At 50.8% G+C, this 12,828-nt stretch overlaps 7 protein-coding genes across 7 annotated transcripts; 1 reads left to right on the top strand and 6 right to left on the bottom strand.

Annotated features, from left to right (window-relative positions):
• Positions 1-28: 28 nt before the first annotated feature.
• Positions 29-343, bottom strand: N7477_000028 (uncharacterized protein; the record flags this gene model as incomplete). The annotated part of the gene is made up of 1 exon (XM_056961691.1): positions 29-343. The coding sequence occupies one exon, from the start codon at positions 341-343 to the stop codon at positions 29-31; it is 315 nt and encodes a 104-aa protein (XP_056826694.1).
• An 879-nt stretch (positions 344-1,222) lies between these two features.
• Positions 1,223-2,159, bottom strand: N7477_000029 (uncharacterized protein; the record flags this gene model as incomplete). The annotated part of the gene is made up of 2 exons (XM_056961692.1): positions 1,223-2,037; positions 2,093-2,159. The coding sequence occupies 2 exons, from the start codon at positions 2,157-2,159 to the stop codon at positions 1,223-1,225; spliced, it is 882 nt and encodes a 293-aa protein (XP_056826695.1).
• A 514-nt stretch (positions 2,160-2,673) lies between these two features.
• N7477_000030 (uncharacterized protein) lies at positions 2,674-3,192 on the bottom strand (the record flags this gene model as incomplete). Its single annotated transcript, XM_056961693.1, has 2 exons — positions 2,674-2,901; positions 2,959-3,192. 2 exons carry the CDS (start codon positions 3,190-3,192, stop codon positions 2,674-2,676), a joined length of 462 nt encoding a protein of 153 aa, XP_056826696.1.
• A 1,175-nt stretch (positions 3,193-4,367) lies between these two features.
• On the bottom strand, positions 4,368-5,945 carry N7477_000031 (uncharacterized protein; the record flags this gene model as incomplete). The annotated part of the gene is made up of 1 exon (XM_056961694.1): positions 4,368-5,945. One exon carries the CDS (start codon positions 5,943-5,945, stop codon positions 4,368-4,370), a length of 1,578 nt encoding a protein of 525 aa, XP_056826697.1.
• Positions 5,946-7,478: 1,533 nt separating this feature from the next.
• N7477_000032 (putative DNA helicase) lies at positions 7,479-9,879 on the bottom strand (the record flags this gene model as incomplete). Its single annotated transcript, XM_056961695.1, has 7 exons — positions 7,479-7,563; positions 7,628-7,688; positions 7,768-8,133; positions 8,184-9,208; positions 9,260-9,292; positions 9,354-9,514; positions 9,565-9,879. The coding sequence occupies 7 exons, from the start codon at positions 9,877-9,879 to the stop codon at positions 7,479-7,481; spliced, it is 2,046 nt and encodes a 681-aa protein (XP_056826698.1).
• Positions 9,880-10,546: 667 nt separating this feature from the next.
• N7477_000033 (endonuclease III domain-containing protein) lies at positions 10,547-11,836 on the bottom strand (the record flags this gene model as incomplete). Its single annotated transcript, XM_056961696.1, has 1 exon — positions 10,547-11,836. One exon carries the CDS (start codon positions 11,834-11,836, stop codon positions 10,547-10,549), a length of 1,290 nt encoding a protein of 429 aa, XP_056826699.1.
• Positions 11,837-12,033: 197 nt separating this feature from the next.
• pex4 (putative ubiquitin conjugating enzyme (UbcJ)) lies at positions 12,034-12,589 on the top strand (the record flags this gene model as incomplete). The annotated part of the gene is made up of 2 exons (XM_056961697.1): positions 12,034-12,196; positions 12,252-12,589. The coding sequence occupies 2 exons, from the start codon at positions 12,034-12,036 to the stop codon at positions 12,587-12,589; spliced, it is 501 nt and encodes a 166-aa protein (XP_056826700.1).
• Positions 12,590-12,828: the final 239 nt, after the last annotated feature.

Below are 12,828 nucleotides of genomic sequence, written 5' to 3' on the forward strand. Positions count from 1 at the left end.
TAGGTTCCCTACCGTCCATGTAGTCATTTCACCCAAGATATTTGACAAAGAGTTGTGCAACGTCATCGTGATGGTAGACGGGGAAATGCGCGAGCGTGAGCATGAAAATGACAATAGTGACACCGAACTCCATAGCAAGAACCAATGCAAGCGATTTGTAGAAACTCAATAGGTTCGACGATGGAAGGCTGTTCCAAGCACTTTTAATGCCAGCGGGTCTGTTCCTCTTTTCCTCGGGACAATTGTAGGCAGCAACGCGAAGAAAGATGGCATATGCTGGAACAACGGCTCCGAAATAAAGCATAGCAATGATGAGCAAAATAGCACAGGTCTGCATCTCCATGGAAAGATCAAGCTCTCTTTCCCAAATATCCGACAGACGAATGATGCAAGCCGGGAGGTAGAAGCATGTGCTTGAAACTGTGCTATACAGCAAGACAGCCGAGAACGTCCTGGACCATGTTGACCAACTGAAAACACGTTGATAGATTGGAATTAAAGAGTCTGAATTGAGAATAGCGTGTACGTTGGCTACCTTCAGAGTTTGAGAGAAGCAATTCCGTCGATATATTCAAGGCAAAGCAATATAACAGATTGGCGCCCTTTACGGAGAATCCGGTGAGGAAAAAAAATCTTGAAAAGTCGATGGAGGATGAATATTGAAAAACCACGGAGGCGTTTCCTTGAAATGTGCGCTAGTGCTTCAGGGTCAGGCCTCAGAGTTACGGCAAGTGTCGCGATGACATTTCCATGAATATATATAAGCTGCGATGATTAGCTTCTGTGACTCTTGGTTTGTCATCGCATCGCGGCAATAACTCACTAAACTCACTAGAATCAGAACGACCAAAAGCCCCACCAGACCTAGCGAGAGGGGAATATTCAGCACCGGTGCGCCCTCAATTCCGTAGAAATTCGAAACCTCAAGCAAAGAACCGAACGACATGGTTGAAGAAAGGAAGAAATGGTTGAGACGTTCAGAGCCGAATTCACCGGATTCCGCGGCAAGGCTACGCGGAGGATAATTCGAGTGACTTTTGAGGCTAAAAGCGGAGGTCCACGTAACCCATGCCTACTAGCCCCAATGTACGTGAATACTAGCGGCTCCACTGAATTAGTCCAGTGTCTCCTTTTGGCAACATTTGAGCCCAGGTGTAGAGGGCAGCCTTTTCTGTGATTGGAAGCTATAGTGCGATTGGTGTAGTTAAGTATATGACATGACTCAGGCACAAGCTGCCTTTGCTACCATTTCCCTCAACTTCAGCATGACACTCTCCTCATTGTCGAAGTTTCCAAGGAGCTTGGCTGCCCCATCAAGAAGTCCCTCCTCCGCGTTATTGATCTCCCGGAATTTGCCCTCCCAGCTGTATATGACATCGCCGTATCTTTGATCCTCAGCGAGCAGCAGTGCTACACTCCGGGCCACAGCTTCGGAAGTCTGAACCGAAGGGCCCATGGCGGCGATGTACTCCGGTGGAAGAAGGCCAGTAGCCGTCCATGAAGGCGCAACTGCATTCAGTCGAATATTGCGGGCTTGCAAGAGACTAACAAGGCCACGAATCATGCCTAGAACCCCATGTTTGGTGATTGTGTAGTCGCCCGAGCTAAAGGTCTGGAAGGATGAAGTGGAGGCAGTGAGCACAATGCTTCCTTTTCCGATGGGGCGCTCTCGCGCTAAAGTGGTCATATAGGCTGAGGCAAGTCGAAGAGTGTAGATCGAGCCCAACAAATTGACATTGATAGTTCGGAGATTGGGCGGCTCAAGCTGACCGGCTTCATTGAGCGTGACGTCAAGAAAGTCGGTAGTGTTGGCGACTCCCGCGTTGGCGACAACATGGTCGATACGTCCAAACCACTCATTCGCTTTATCGAACATGTTCCGCAGACTCTCCCATTCCGTCACGTTGACCTCCAAAAACTTCAACTTATCGTTTTTCTCAAACTCGGGGTTGGGGGGTTGGATATCTCCAATCACGACGTTTGCGCCCAAGTCGAGGCACAGCTGTGCAGTTGCGCGGCCGATTCCAGAGGATCCCCCTACAGGATGTGAGATTTTCTGCGTTCATACCACAGGTTTCAGGTCAAAACATACCGGTGATCAAAATGACCTTGTCTTCAAGGCCCTTAAGCATGTCATCAGTAATGGTAATGTCGGCCATTTCGAATCTTCGGTTAATTAGAACCACATAGGCGGATGGAAATAAGGATAAGGCACACTTTATAGGTGATTTCTGGAATGGAAGACCAAGCCGAGGCCCCCCCATCCCCTCATCTTGGGTACCATTGCTGACTACCTGAAACCTGAGCTACTTCGCGTGTGGGGCTGCGGAAAGCACGTCTACAAATGTCTAGCGTTGGACACATGTGTGGCTTCACAGCTCCCGGCCTTTTTACCAAAAGCGTGAATCACGCCACGGAAAGGCGCAAGTATCCATTCCCCTGCAGTTATAGTAGATATTAAATTGTTGTCAGCATTTTAAATAGCCGGTCATCTGTTCTCTCGCTAGCTCCACTTGGCCTTGTACTTCCAAACTCCAAAGCCAATGTAGACGCTGCTGAAATATGGCTTTGAGCTTTTCTTCATCATATCCTACACCATCCTTGCACAAAAAGAGGAGAGAAGCATTCTCCTTGCTACTTGTCATCACCCGCTGACTGCGCGGGCGACGTATCTCATCGTAAGGCTTTGAATGCAGCCGCGACATCTTCTGCAGCCTCAACGCGACTGTCACCGATAAGCTCTGACAAGACATGTGCATCTTCGATAGCTTGTCCAGCACCCGCACCCTGATGCGGAGTAGAGGTATGAGGCGCATCTCCAAGAATCGCAACCTGCGACTTGGCAAACGTGGAGAGATGGGGATGTTCAAAAATAGCCCACTGCGAAGGATCCGGCATTTGCTGAAAAAGAACGAAACATTAGAAAAGGAAACCAAACTAAGCAATCAAGCGACTTACCTCCACTAGCGCCTTCACATATCGTCCCATATGTTCTGTATCCCTCAACATGTCCTCCCTTTTCGCCTTTCTCACCCAAGTCTCACAGTCCCACTTCTTGCTTAAGATAATAACACCCACATTCACATTCTGAGCCCTCATAATCGGATATGAAATCCCGTAACCCCCATCTCCAAGATACATAGTCGTAACCCTAGCCCTCTGATCCCCGACCGCAGCAACCATATCCTCCATGTCAAAAGACAGCCCGATAAGCATACATCCCACTATACCTTGGCATCAAATCCAGCTCGCCCGGAAATATATTCTCCTTAACTCTCGACTTAATCCCATCACATCCAATGACCACATCCGCAAAAACTTCACTCCCATCCTCGAATCTCACCATAACACCCTTCCCATCCTCTTCCACCAGACGATCCAGCCTTTTCCAAAAGTGCACGATCTCCCGCGGAACCAAACTGATCAGTGCATCTAAGAAATCAGCCCTCCTAACCGACGTCTGTCCAGAGCGCGTCGCCTTCAAATCCATAAGCAAGTCCCTTTCTTTCTTCCCACTAGCTCAAACAAGCTCGAACCACGTTTGTCGATACGCTTCATATCCCGGACTATCGGTGTGGGTAGTCACGATAGAGTCATGGATTTCACGGATCTGAGGATCGATAAGAGGCATGCAGCGGTGTGCAGCTGGTCCTATGGATAGACCCAGGCCGATTTCCGAGAATGAAGAAGCTGCTTCATAGATCTGGACGGAGTCTGTCAGTTCTGGGTCCCGGTCAGCTGGAACCCGCTGATCTTCTTTTCCGAGTGCCGTGGAGGAGGGAATGGGCTTTGACAGACGGGCTGGGTCGTATGGACGCCGGTAACCTCAATCCAAATGGCACTAGAAGTGTTTGAGATTATGCATGCTTAAGGCACGGAACTTCACGTGACCGACTCGGCGTGTGATGCCGATCTTTTGTTATGTCGTAAACTACGAAGGAAGTCTAGTGGAGCGAAGAGTCTATGAGAACTAATTCATTGATTCTAGGTCCCAAAACCCCGATCCTGCCGGGAGTACATAGTAGAGATTGATAAGCCAAAAGCTCCTGGCGAGATGGTCCGGGCAAATCGTGTTTGAGCCCAGTCGGCTCACTGAGCCTGTCGTGAGGGTAGTTGTTTCCTTGGAGGTTCGGGCGAGGAATTGCTACTCAAGATGTCTGAGAGCCGTTCGTTCTGGGAAAGGCTTTCATTGATGGGGTCTGCCGATCTGATCGAATTCAATGTTACCCCAAAGCCGAACAAATCTGACTTGCAGATTTTAAAGCTGACAGCTCTACTAGCGTCTCGAACACAATTAGGCCTGGAAGGCCTGCAAGACTCGCAAAAAAATTATGAAGAAAAGAAAAAGGATGGAAGAGAAGGGTGGGTCAAATCATAGGCGCCGTTACAATACGCTTCCCCTGCTCCCACTTGGGAGGTCCAAAGGGGTCATAACTTTCAGGTTTATCCCAGTCTGAGTCACTACCGTCCCTGCCGGCGATGCGGATGGGGGATGAGGAATCGGAATCATCGAGTGCGCGTCGGAAGCGAAGAAATTCATGCGAATCGACTGTATGGATTGGGTACATTTGGCCCATCTCCATAGACTGCAATGCTGCCCGCTGGATATGGCGGATATCGTCACGTAGGTTGGAAACTTGGCTTTCAAGGTTCCGCCGGGCTGTCTGTTCGCGACGGAGGAGCGTCACCAGGGTGCTGTATTGTTCAATTGACACGCCTGTGAAGTCGGATAAGGATGTGGTAGACGGGGCTGGTCGAAGGGTGCGTGAGTGCATTGTCTCGGGGCGAATGGTGCTGGTGCTTGTGGGGCGCACGGGGAGAGACGGCAACGGACTTGGTGATTCGTCACGTTCAGGTGTACTTGAAAGACCAGAAGGTCTGCTGCGCGCATTGGGAGCGAAGGATTCTGTGGATGGGCTTTGTTTTCGACGGGATGTGGATTGAGGTTCCACTGAGTTCGACTGCATTCGTGCAATGGCAAATTCCAGGTCGATCATCTTTACTTCCAGCGTATTCAAACGCTGTTCCACAGTGAGGCCATCGTCTTGCTGCATGCTCCGAACCAAGTTTCCCACATTGGGTGGTAGACTTATCAGGTCTGCATGGTGATCGGACTGAATGGACGGTGCAGCGGACACTCTAGTCACGCTCGTCACCGTAGTCCCCGTGGACGGACGACCAGAGTGATCACTTGCAGAGCTTCCCTCGTGAGGAGGGGATCTTGAGTCGGGAACGGAATTGGGTATTGAAGCTGTGCGGGTCGGCCAATTGTGAGACATTGGTGGTTCATCTACGAGATCACCAATCGCGCTGATGCTTCTTGATCGTCTTCGAGCCTGGATCATACGGCGCTCGCGTTGGCTCTCCGGTATAAGACGTTCTTCCTGAGGATCGGAGATGGCAGAAACAACACTCGATGCTACCCCAATCCGGGACTCGTCCTCGGAGAATATCACGCTGGGGAGGGTAGCACGTCGTCGGCGCGGTGGCATGCCAGGAAAGCCTGGAGAAGTCAAGCGAGTCGGAGACAAGTGTGTTTCTGCGAGGGACAGGTTTTCCTCCGAGAGTGGACTACTCCGTTTGGACTCTGATGGTGTGGGAACAGCCAGGAATGATTCCCCCAATGGCGGCAATCGCCTCGACGGGGAAGAATTGTAGTATGCTTCATGCGGACTTTCTTCCACATCGTCGACCTGGCTCTGTCTTTTCCTATTGAAAATCTTGCGCATGACAGTTTTCAGTGTGCTCCCGGTTCGGCGGTGTATAATGGGTGTAGTGTGGAAGTTGATAGGGGGTAGGGCAGTATCGTAATGGTTCATATCGATGGAAAAAGACGGCGGATTCGAAGAGGAGCGCTCTCCGCGCGCCGATGTCGATCGCGCCCGCGGACTTCCGATCGACTCGCTGCCGGCGCTCGCAATTGATCGAGTGGTGGTTCTCGACATGGCGGTCAAAGAGGTCACGACAACTGAACTCGCGACGGAATCATTACAGAGAATATTCGCAATATGGGTATCGAGATAAAAGGAGGGTCGGGCGAAAACAAGTATGTGGTATTAGACTAGGCCGCACAGCGGATTCGAATCAAGGCCAGGGGATTGATTCAGTCGAATCGCGGAGCTATTGAGAAGTACTGTCAAACGCCAGTTAGTCCCGAGTCACCACAAACGCGAGCACTGAGCATACAAAGGGTAGAAGGACCATCGTTGCAGAAAGCGTACAGTGCCCGTTTGCTTCAGACCGAGTTCCAAGGTCGAGGGGTTCGCAACCACGGATAGGGTGGACCAGAATGGAGCAGAAGAGTAAAAAGACTGGAAGTAGAAAAATGAAAACAAAGAATTCGAATCCCAGAAAAAATAAATAAAAGAGTGTCGGCGAACAGATTGCAATGTTCAAGAAAGCAGAAGGCCGTGGGAAGAAAAGGGAGAAGCGAAGAAAGAAACTAGGATTAGGAGAGAAGCTACCCCCACATGTAGTCGGGACTTTTCAGCCACTGCCGAACGGGATTTCAATTACAAGACGAACCCCATTCTGTTTCAGGGTCTACGGCCGAGCAGGGCGTCCAGGATCGACTTGCGCCCGATAACTTATTTTTCACAGCAATGATGAAGTGACCGTGGTCCAAGGAACATTGGCCCAAAGCCATTAATGAGCCAGTCCCAAGCCTCCAACGCGACTGGAAGGCGGAGACAAGCTACCAAAGCTAGGAAAAGGTAAGCCAGCCAGAGCAGGGCGAATTAAAATTGAATAGCGCCTCCGACCCATGCGTGGATCCAGTCGAGACCGAAGTGGAGTGGGTAGTCTGAAGGGCCGTTTTGAACTGCTTCCTCTTCCAACTTGAGTCATTGGAGTCTGGGGGGCCATCCTAGTCAATTTAGGAGACCAATTGTATCAAAAAGACGATGGAATTCACTGAGTCGGAACCTGCACGACCGGTCTGAAACACCACATGGCGTTGATCGTAACGCACTTTGACCCGCACAGACTTCCATTTGCGCCCGATCTTCTTTCTACTTTTCTGCCACTTCAGCTCGTCACGCAAAATGGCACCAACAGATGAGACGTCTTAGTGGCACAGGCAACTTGAGTTGCCAACGTATCAAGCCTGGAATTGGACTCTCGAACCGGGACATCAGACTACGTCAAAATCTGTCCGACGGCAGAGACCCTGGCCACGGTCACGGCATTGCCGATCAGAGAAGACCCCTCTCACGCTTAAACTATATCTAGTAATGCATCTCCGACGGGCCCAACACGATCGCGAAGATCATCCCCAGTAGAGGGGCGCTGCGTGTCTTGAAACACGGCTTCTGTCGTCCATCCCGTTTCACCGCCTGCGTGTCTCGCTTCAAAGACGGCACTGAAGTTTCGGGCCCCACCGATCAGGCAATCGGGACGAGCTGCAGGATTGGACTACAGGTCTCGGCATCGTTGACTCGTAACACCTCGATTGCTAATCCCAGGACTCGAGAATTAACTCAAAGTAGATCGCCTGCGTCAGGATATCGCAAGTCCGCATTCTCCTCCAAGTAGTCCATCCAATGCTTCAGGAAGCTACTGCCACTGCATCCCAATAAGACAATCAATCAAACCACCCTTTTTCCACAGACCGAACACGGGCACTTACCGACTGATGGTCTCTGAGTCCCCGCAGATGCAGAGATGCCGCTTAGGTCGCGTCATAGCCACTAGACCCCGCCGTTAGCTGCGTCCAGACATGATGACAGGTCCAATATGCACAGCCAGGACCAGGATGAGAGAACATACCGTTGAGACGCCGTTTCTCACCAAGGAAACCAACCTCGTGCTCCGCATTGCTGCGCACGAGACTGACGACCACGGCTTCCTTCTCTCGGCCTTGGAAACCATCAACACTGCCCAACTCCAGACCGGGATACTTCTCACGGAGCATTTGGGAAAGGAGTGCTAGCTGGCCGTTGTAAGGGGTAATGACGGCGATGTCTTCGGGCTTGAGACCGGTGTCGATAAGCTTATCGACATGTCTGGCGGCGACCATTGCTTCCATCTCATTGCTTTTGCTTTCACCAAGGAGTGCCTCCTTATTGCCGATCTCCTTGTCATCGGCTTGTTCGGGAAAGTCGCCACCTTGTGTATCCCAAAAGACAAGGGGTTCTTGCGTGTCATCAGTGCCTTCGACTTCGTAGGCAGCTCGGCTAGAAGACGGGCTTTCACAGAATCTGCGGCCATGAGCTTCGACTCGTAGAGCTCGTCTGATGGGAAACGCATGATCTTTTCATGCATTCGGTATTGCGTAGTCAACATCCTCTTGATGCTAGGGCCATGTAAAGATAGTAAGCGGTCAAATAATGTCCGCTCCAAGGACACACCTTTGAGAATCTCCTTGTCGGCGGTTTGGCCCGATTTATCCACATTTCCCTTCTCGTCCTTCGACTTTGTATTCGTTGACTTGACCGTTGGTGGCAGTTGCAAGTGATCACCAGCAAGGACAACCTTATCTGCAGACAAAAGTGAAATCCAACACTGGGCCTCAAGAGCCTGACTAGCCTCATCAATGACGACCACATCAAATCTCTGATTCTTCAGCTGATGACCTCCGGCACCGTGAAGTGTTGCCAGAACCACGCTACTCTCGCGCACCAGGTTATCAACACATTTAGACTCGCGCTCTCGAAATTCCTTTCGGAGTTGTTTCAAGTCGTCGTAGATTGCCCGTCTTTCTCGACCAGACTTTGTCTTGCGGATACTAGCCTGCTTGGTATCGATCTCCTTGCGTACATCCTTGACGATGTTCCCTGCATCAGAAGACTGCGTGAGAACCTCGAGAGAGTGCTCAAGCACTGAAGGAAGAAGCCGAGCCGGATGCCCGATGCGCACGACCGGGACTTTCTTTGGAGCTAGGCGCTCCACGATGTTGTCCACAGAAACATTCGACGGGCCACAGACTAAAACACGTTTCTTCCGTTGGACGAGTTGCATGATCAGCTCAATCAGCGTATGTGTCTTTCCAGTACCAGGCGGGCCATGAATAAGGGCAACATCTTTCGACGCTAGAGCAAACCGAATAGCATCTTTTTGCGAGTCGTTCAATGTCGGATCCATAAATTCAATTGGTCCCGTCATATCATGGCCTGGTTGTAATGGGGTCGTATGACCAAAAGCTACGCGCATAAAATGCGTGTGGTCTGCTTCAGTCATCTTGACCATTTTCTCCATAGTCTGTCGCATCCTAGAAAAGATCAGCCCCATTCCCCGACTCAGTCCATCAAACTAAACTCACCGTCTGTACGTAACATCATTGGCAAGTTTAATCCTATCGGCCAGGTCAGCAAACGACCCAATTGCAACATCCAAAACTAGAAGAAAAAACCCACGCCCAGAGTTTCTTTCCCCACAACTCCTCAATAGCCTCATCTTCCTCCTTCGACCTTCCCCCACCACCGCTAGACCCAAACGCAATCCAAATAGCTCGATCACCCGTTCTCGTGACAACACCCTCCGCCCCCTTCACATCCTTCCCATCCTTATCCTTATCCTTTTCCTTCCCCACCTTCTTCCCCCCGCCGAAACATCATTGACACGCACAACATCCCCAACCCTTATCCCATGCGATCCAAGTCTCGGCTGTCCATCTGATGCGCCATCTTCACTCTTCGACGCGATAGCGGGGTCAGGTACGAACTCGCCCACCACGCGACCGCCCATTCCAGTACGGCATTGTGAGAGAACGAGACCTGTCAAAGCATAGCCGGTAGCTTGGAGCTTTCGGCGCGTCGAGGGAGAAACGGACGCGGCAGTTGAGGCGAGCGTTGAGGAGGAGACCTCGGCTTCGTGTTCGCGTAGGAGAAGCTGGAGTTGGGTTTCGGCGAAGAGGGGTATCGAGATTGGCGTTGGGGCCATTTTGGCCGGCGCAAGCAGGGATTGGAGCTGTAGTCGAGACGTGGAAGTTCGCTGCCTTGGTAGAAATTGGGTGCTATCGATAGAGCGAGCGATTTGTTCGAGATTGAGCGTTGTGGGAGGCTTTCGGGGATAATTGAAGCTGGTATGTCCGACCCACGGGTGACCTCATTCGTTTTAGTCATCTTATACTTGCTCCCAAAGTTAGCGTCGACTTTCTTTGAACAATCGATTGTGCCTGATTCTGTATTTTTTCTTGATGAAGTGTTATTATTCTTCCATACTAATGCAAAACGGTCAGGTATCTAGCCCGAAAAAAATCGATTGCCGAAAGAAATAGATACTTTTTATATTAAGAATTGACAGAAAAAGAGAGGAGAGGCAACGTTGTTTCGAAAAACAATACGACGTTTGCAAAGATGGCAATTGTTCCCTCCTTGAAAAAGCCAGTCCCGCCTTTCTGTGCCAGGTCTGTCGTGTCCAACCACGAGCCCAAGTAAATCTAGGACAGAGGGGCTTGTCGACCTTTGGGTAGCTCCCATGAGGCACTAGCTGAGCGTAAGCTTGAATGGGGTCGCATACATCCCCGATCTTCATCGAGGCGTCACAATGAGCAGACACCAGCATGGCTTGAAATCTCAGAGATCAAGGCGTCTTTCCAGAATGCAAATCACACCGATTCAATCTTAACTTTAATCTTCGGCTCCTCATCCATAAGACTTCTAATCTCAGCCTCAGACTTCATCGGCGAAAGGCCTCTAATCTCACTCTTGCAAAGCTTCGTACCGGCAAGATAACACTCGTCACATCGCCTTTTGACAGGCCCACAAGCCGTCTGACCAAGCCCAACAAGCAGTTTGTTAATCTCATGCCACTTTTCCTTCGGCAACCATGACTGCAAGGCCAGACGAGTTTCCTCGGGCGTCTTCGTCTTATGCCAGCCCCATAGATTGGTAATTCGATGCACGTGAACATCGACTCCAATGCCGAGGTGTTTGCCCCATGCTGCGCTCATGCATAAGTAGGCCATTTTCGGACCTACGCCCGGAAGACTCATGAGTTCTTCTGGGGTGGATGGAATATCGCCGTCAAATTTGTCCCGGAGGATCAGAGCGGCGGCCTTGATGTACTTCGTTTTGTTATTGTGGAATCCAACCTTTTCAATGAGTTCGTTCAACTTTGTTGGTGACACCGCGAGGATATTGCTTAGGTTGAGCGTGCTGTCCTTGACAGGAATCTTGATATCTTCTTCCTCGGTCTTGACCTGAACATCGCCGATGCATTCCGGATTTTCAGTCTTGATTATATCCACGCAGTCTGCCTGCTCGCCAAGCTCGGTGTGAAGTCGTTGCATCGCCACTGCTGTGACGGTATCCTTGGTTTGGGAGGAAAGCATCAATGCAATGAGCGTCTGGAAGCGACGGTCTTTGGGGGACGATGGCCGCCAGAATAACTCGGCGCAACCCATTGTATCCACTGGTGCTGTCGGATTGTCCTCTCGCATCTTCTTCACGATGTTGTACATTGTCTCCCAATTAGACGGGGGTTCCATCACTAGTTCCCCTTGAGCATCACGAGTTTTTCTCGCTGGCAAGCGACGAGCCTTGGCTGGCGCCTCAGGCTTTTCATCCGGGTCCTCCTTTTTCAAGACCTTGCGTGGCGTGCGACTCAACGTCGGGAGGGACTTCGTGCTGGCGTTGCGTTTACGGCGTTTCGTAGGTGGTTCGAGGAGGTCTTCGATGTCGGCTGTGTCAGCGGACGAAAGGGAGGATTCATCATCGCTTCTAGCAGGAAGATGAGCGATTGTTGGGACCGATTGTGTCTCCGCGGGATTTGCATTAAAAGCAAAACTACGCAATGCACTCGCATTGAGCGAGGAATTCCGCGTTGAGCGTCGCGCAGGAGGCGACAGTGCCTGGAAGACCTTGGAGGCTTCCTTGGAAGCACGAGAAGTGCGCATGGTGGAAATGTAAATGCAAGTTTGAAGACGGAGAGAGTTTCACATGTGGAGAGCGGATCGAGGTCAAATGGGCAAATTGGGTTCCCCAGCCTCGGCGATGACCCCAGCTCTCCGACCTCCGACTTCCAACTCTTCGACGGAAGCAACCTCTTCCCACCATTTATAACCCACATTGAGGTCACCCGCATTCCTCTATAATGGCCTCGCCTTCATCACAGACGACACAAAGGCTTCTGCGTGAGCTGAAGGATTACGCAAAATCACCAAACGAAGTGCTACTCCATTTGGGTCCCGTTGATGAAGAGGACCTCCTACGGTGGGAGGCCGTCTTGAAGGGCGTGAATGGCTCCCCATATGAAGGCATGTCCTAAGCTTCAGAGTAGGCGACCGTCATCAAGCTGACAGCTCTTCACAGGCGGCCTATGGCACCTGCGCATTGTGATCCCTCCCAACTATCCTCTCGCCCCGCCCACAATCACTTTCACGACCAAGATATCACACCCGAACATTTCCTTTGATAAGGGCGAGATCTGCCTAACTTTGTTGACGACCGAGCACTGGACGCCTATCTACACGATTTCATCGACACTTACCGCCATTCACCAGCTCTTGACCGAACCCGCGCCTGACTCACCACTCAATGTTGATGTTGCAGCACTCCTTCGCGATGGTGACATTGCCGGCTGGGAGAGTATCGTGCGATACTGGACAGCTGAGGAGCGATGGCAGGGGTCGACCAGTTTCGGACGGTGATATTAGTCTTCCTTTCGAGGCTACACGATTCAAGTATCTTCTCCCGACCGGATACATACAATTACTTTATATTTTGATTCCCTCAGACGCTCCCACGGCGCATACATACCCTATTGCACATTTATTGGAAGATATAACAGCGCTGTGAAGTTTATACGCGAGTTTCAATTGAGATGCCTCTCGGCCCGATTGCATTGTATTGTATGTTCAATGTGTTAGATAAGATATCACAAGATGAA

The sequence above is a fragment of the Penicillium maclennaniae genome (assembly GCF_028827695.1).
Source record: "Penicillium maclennaniae strain IBT 15551 chromosome Unknown utg000001l:1.0-3280838.0:1.0-3283122.0, whole genome shotgun sequence".
Taxonomy (NCBI): Eukaryota; Fungi; Ascomycota; class Eurotiomycetes; order Eurotiales; family Aspergillaceae; genus Penicillium; species Penicillium maclennaniae.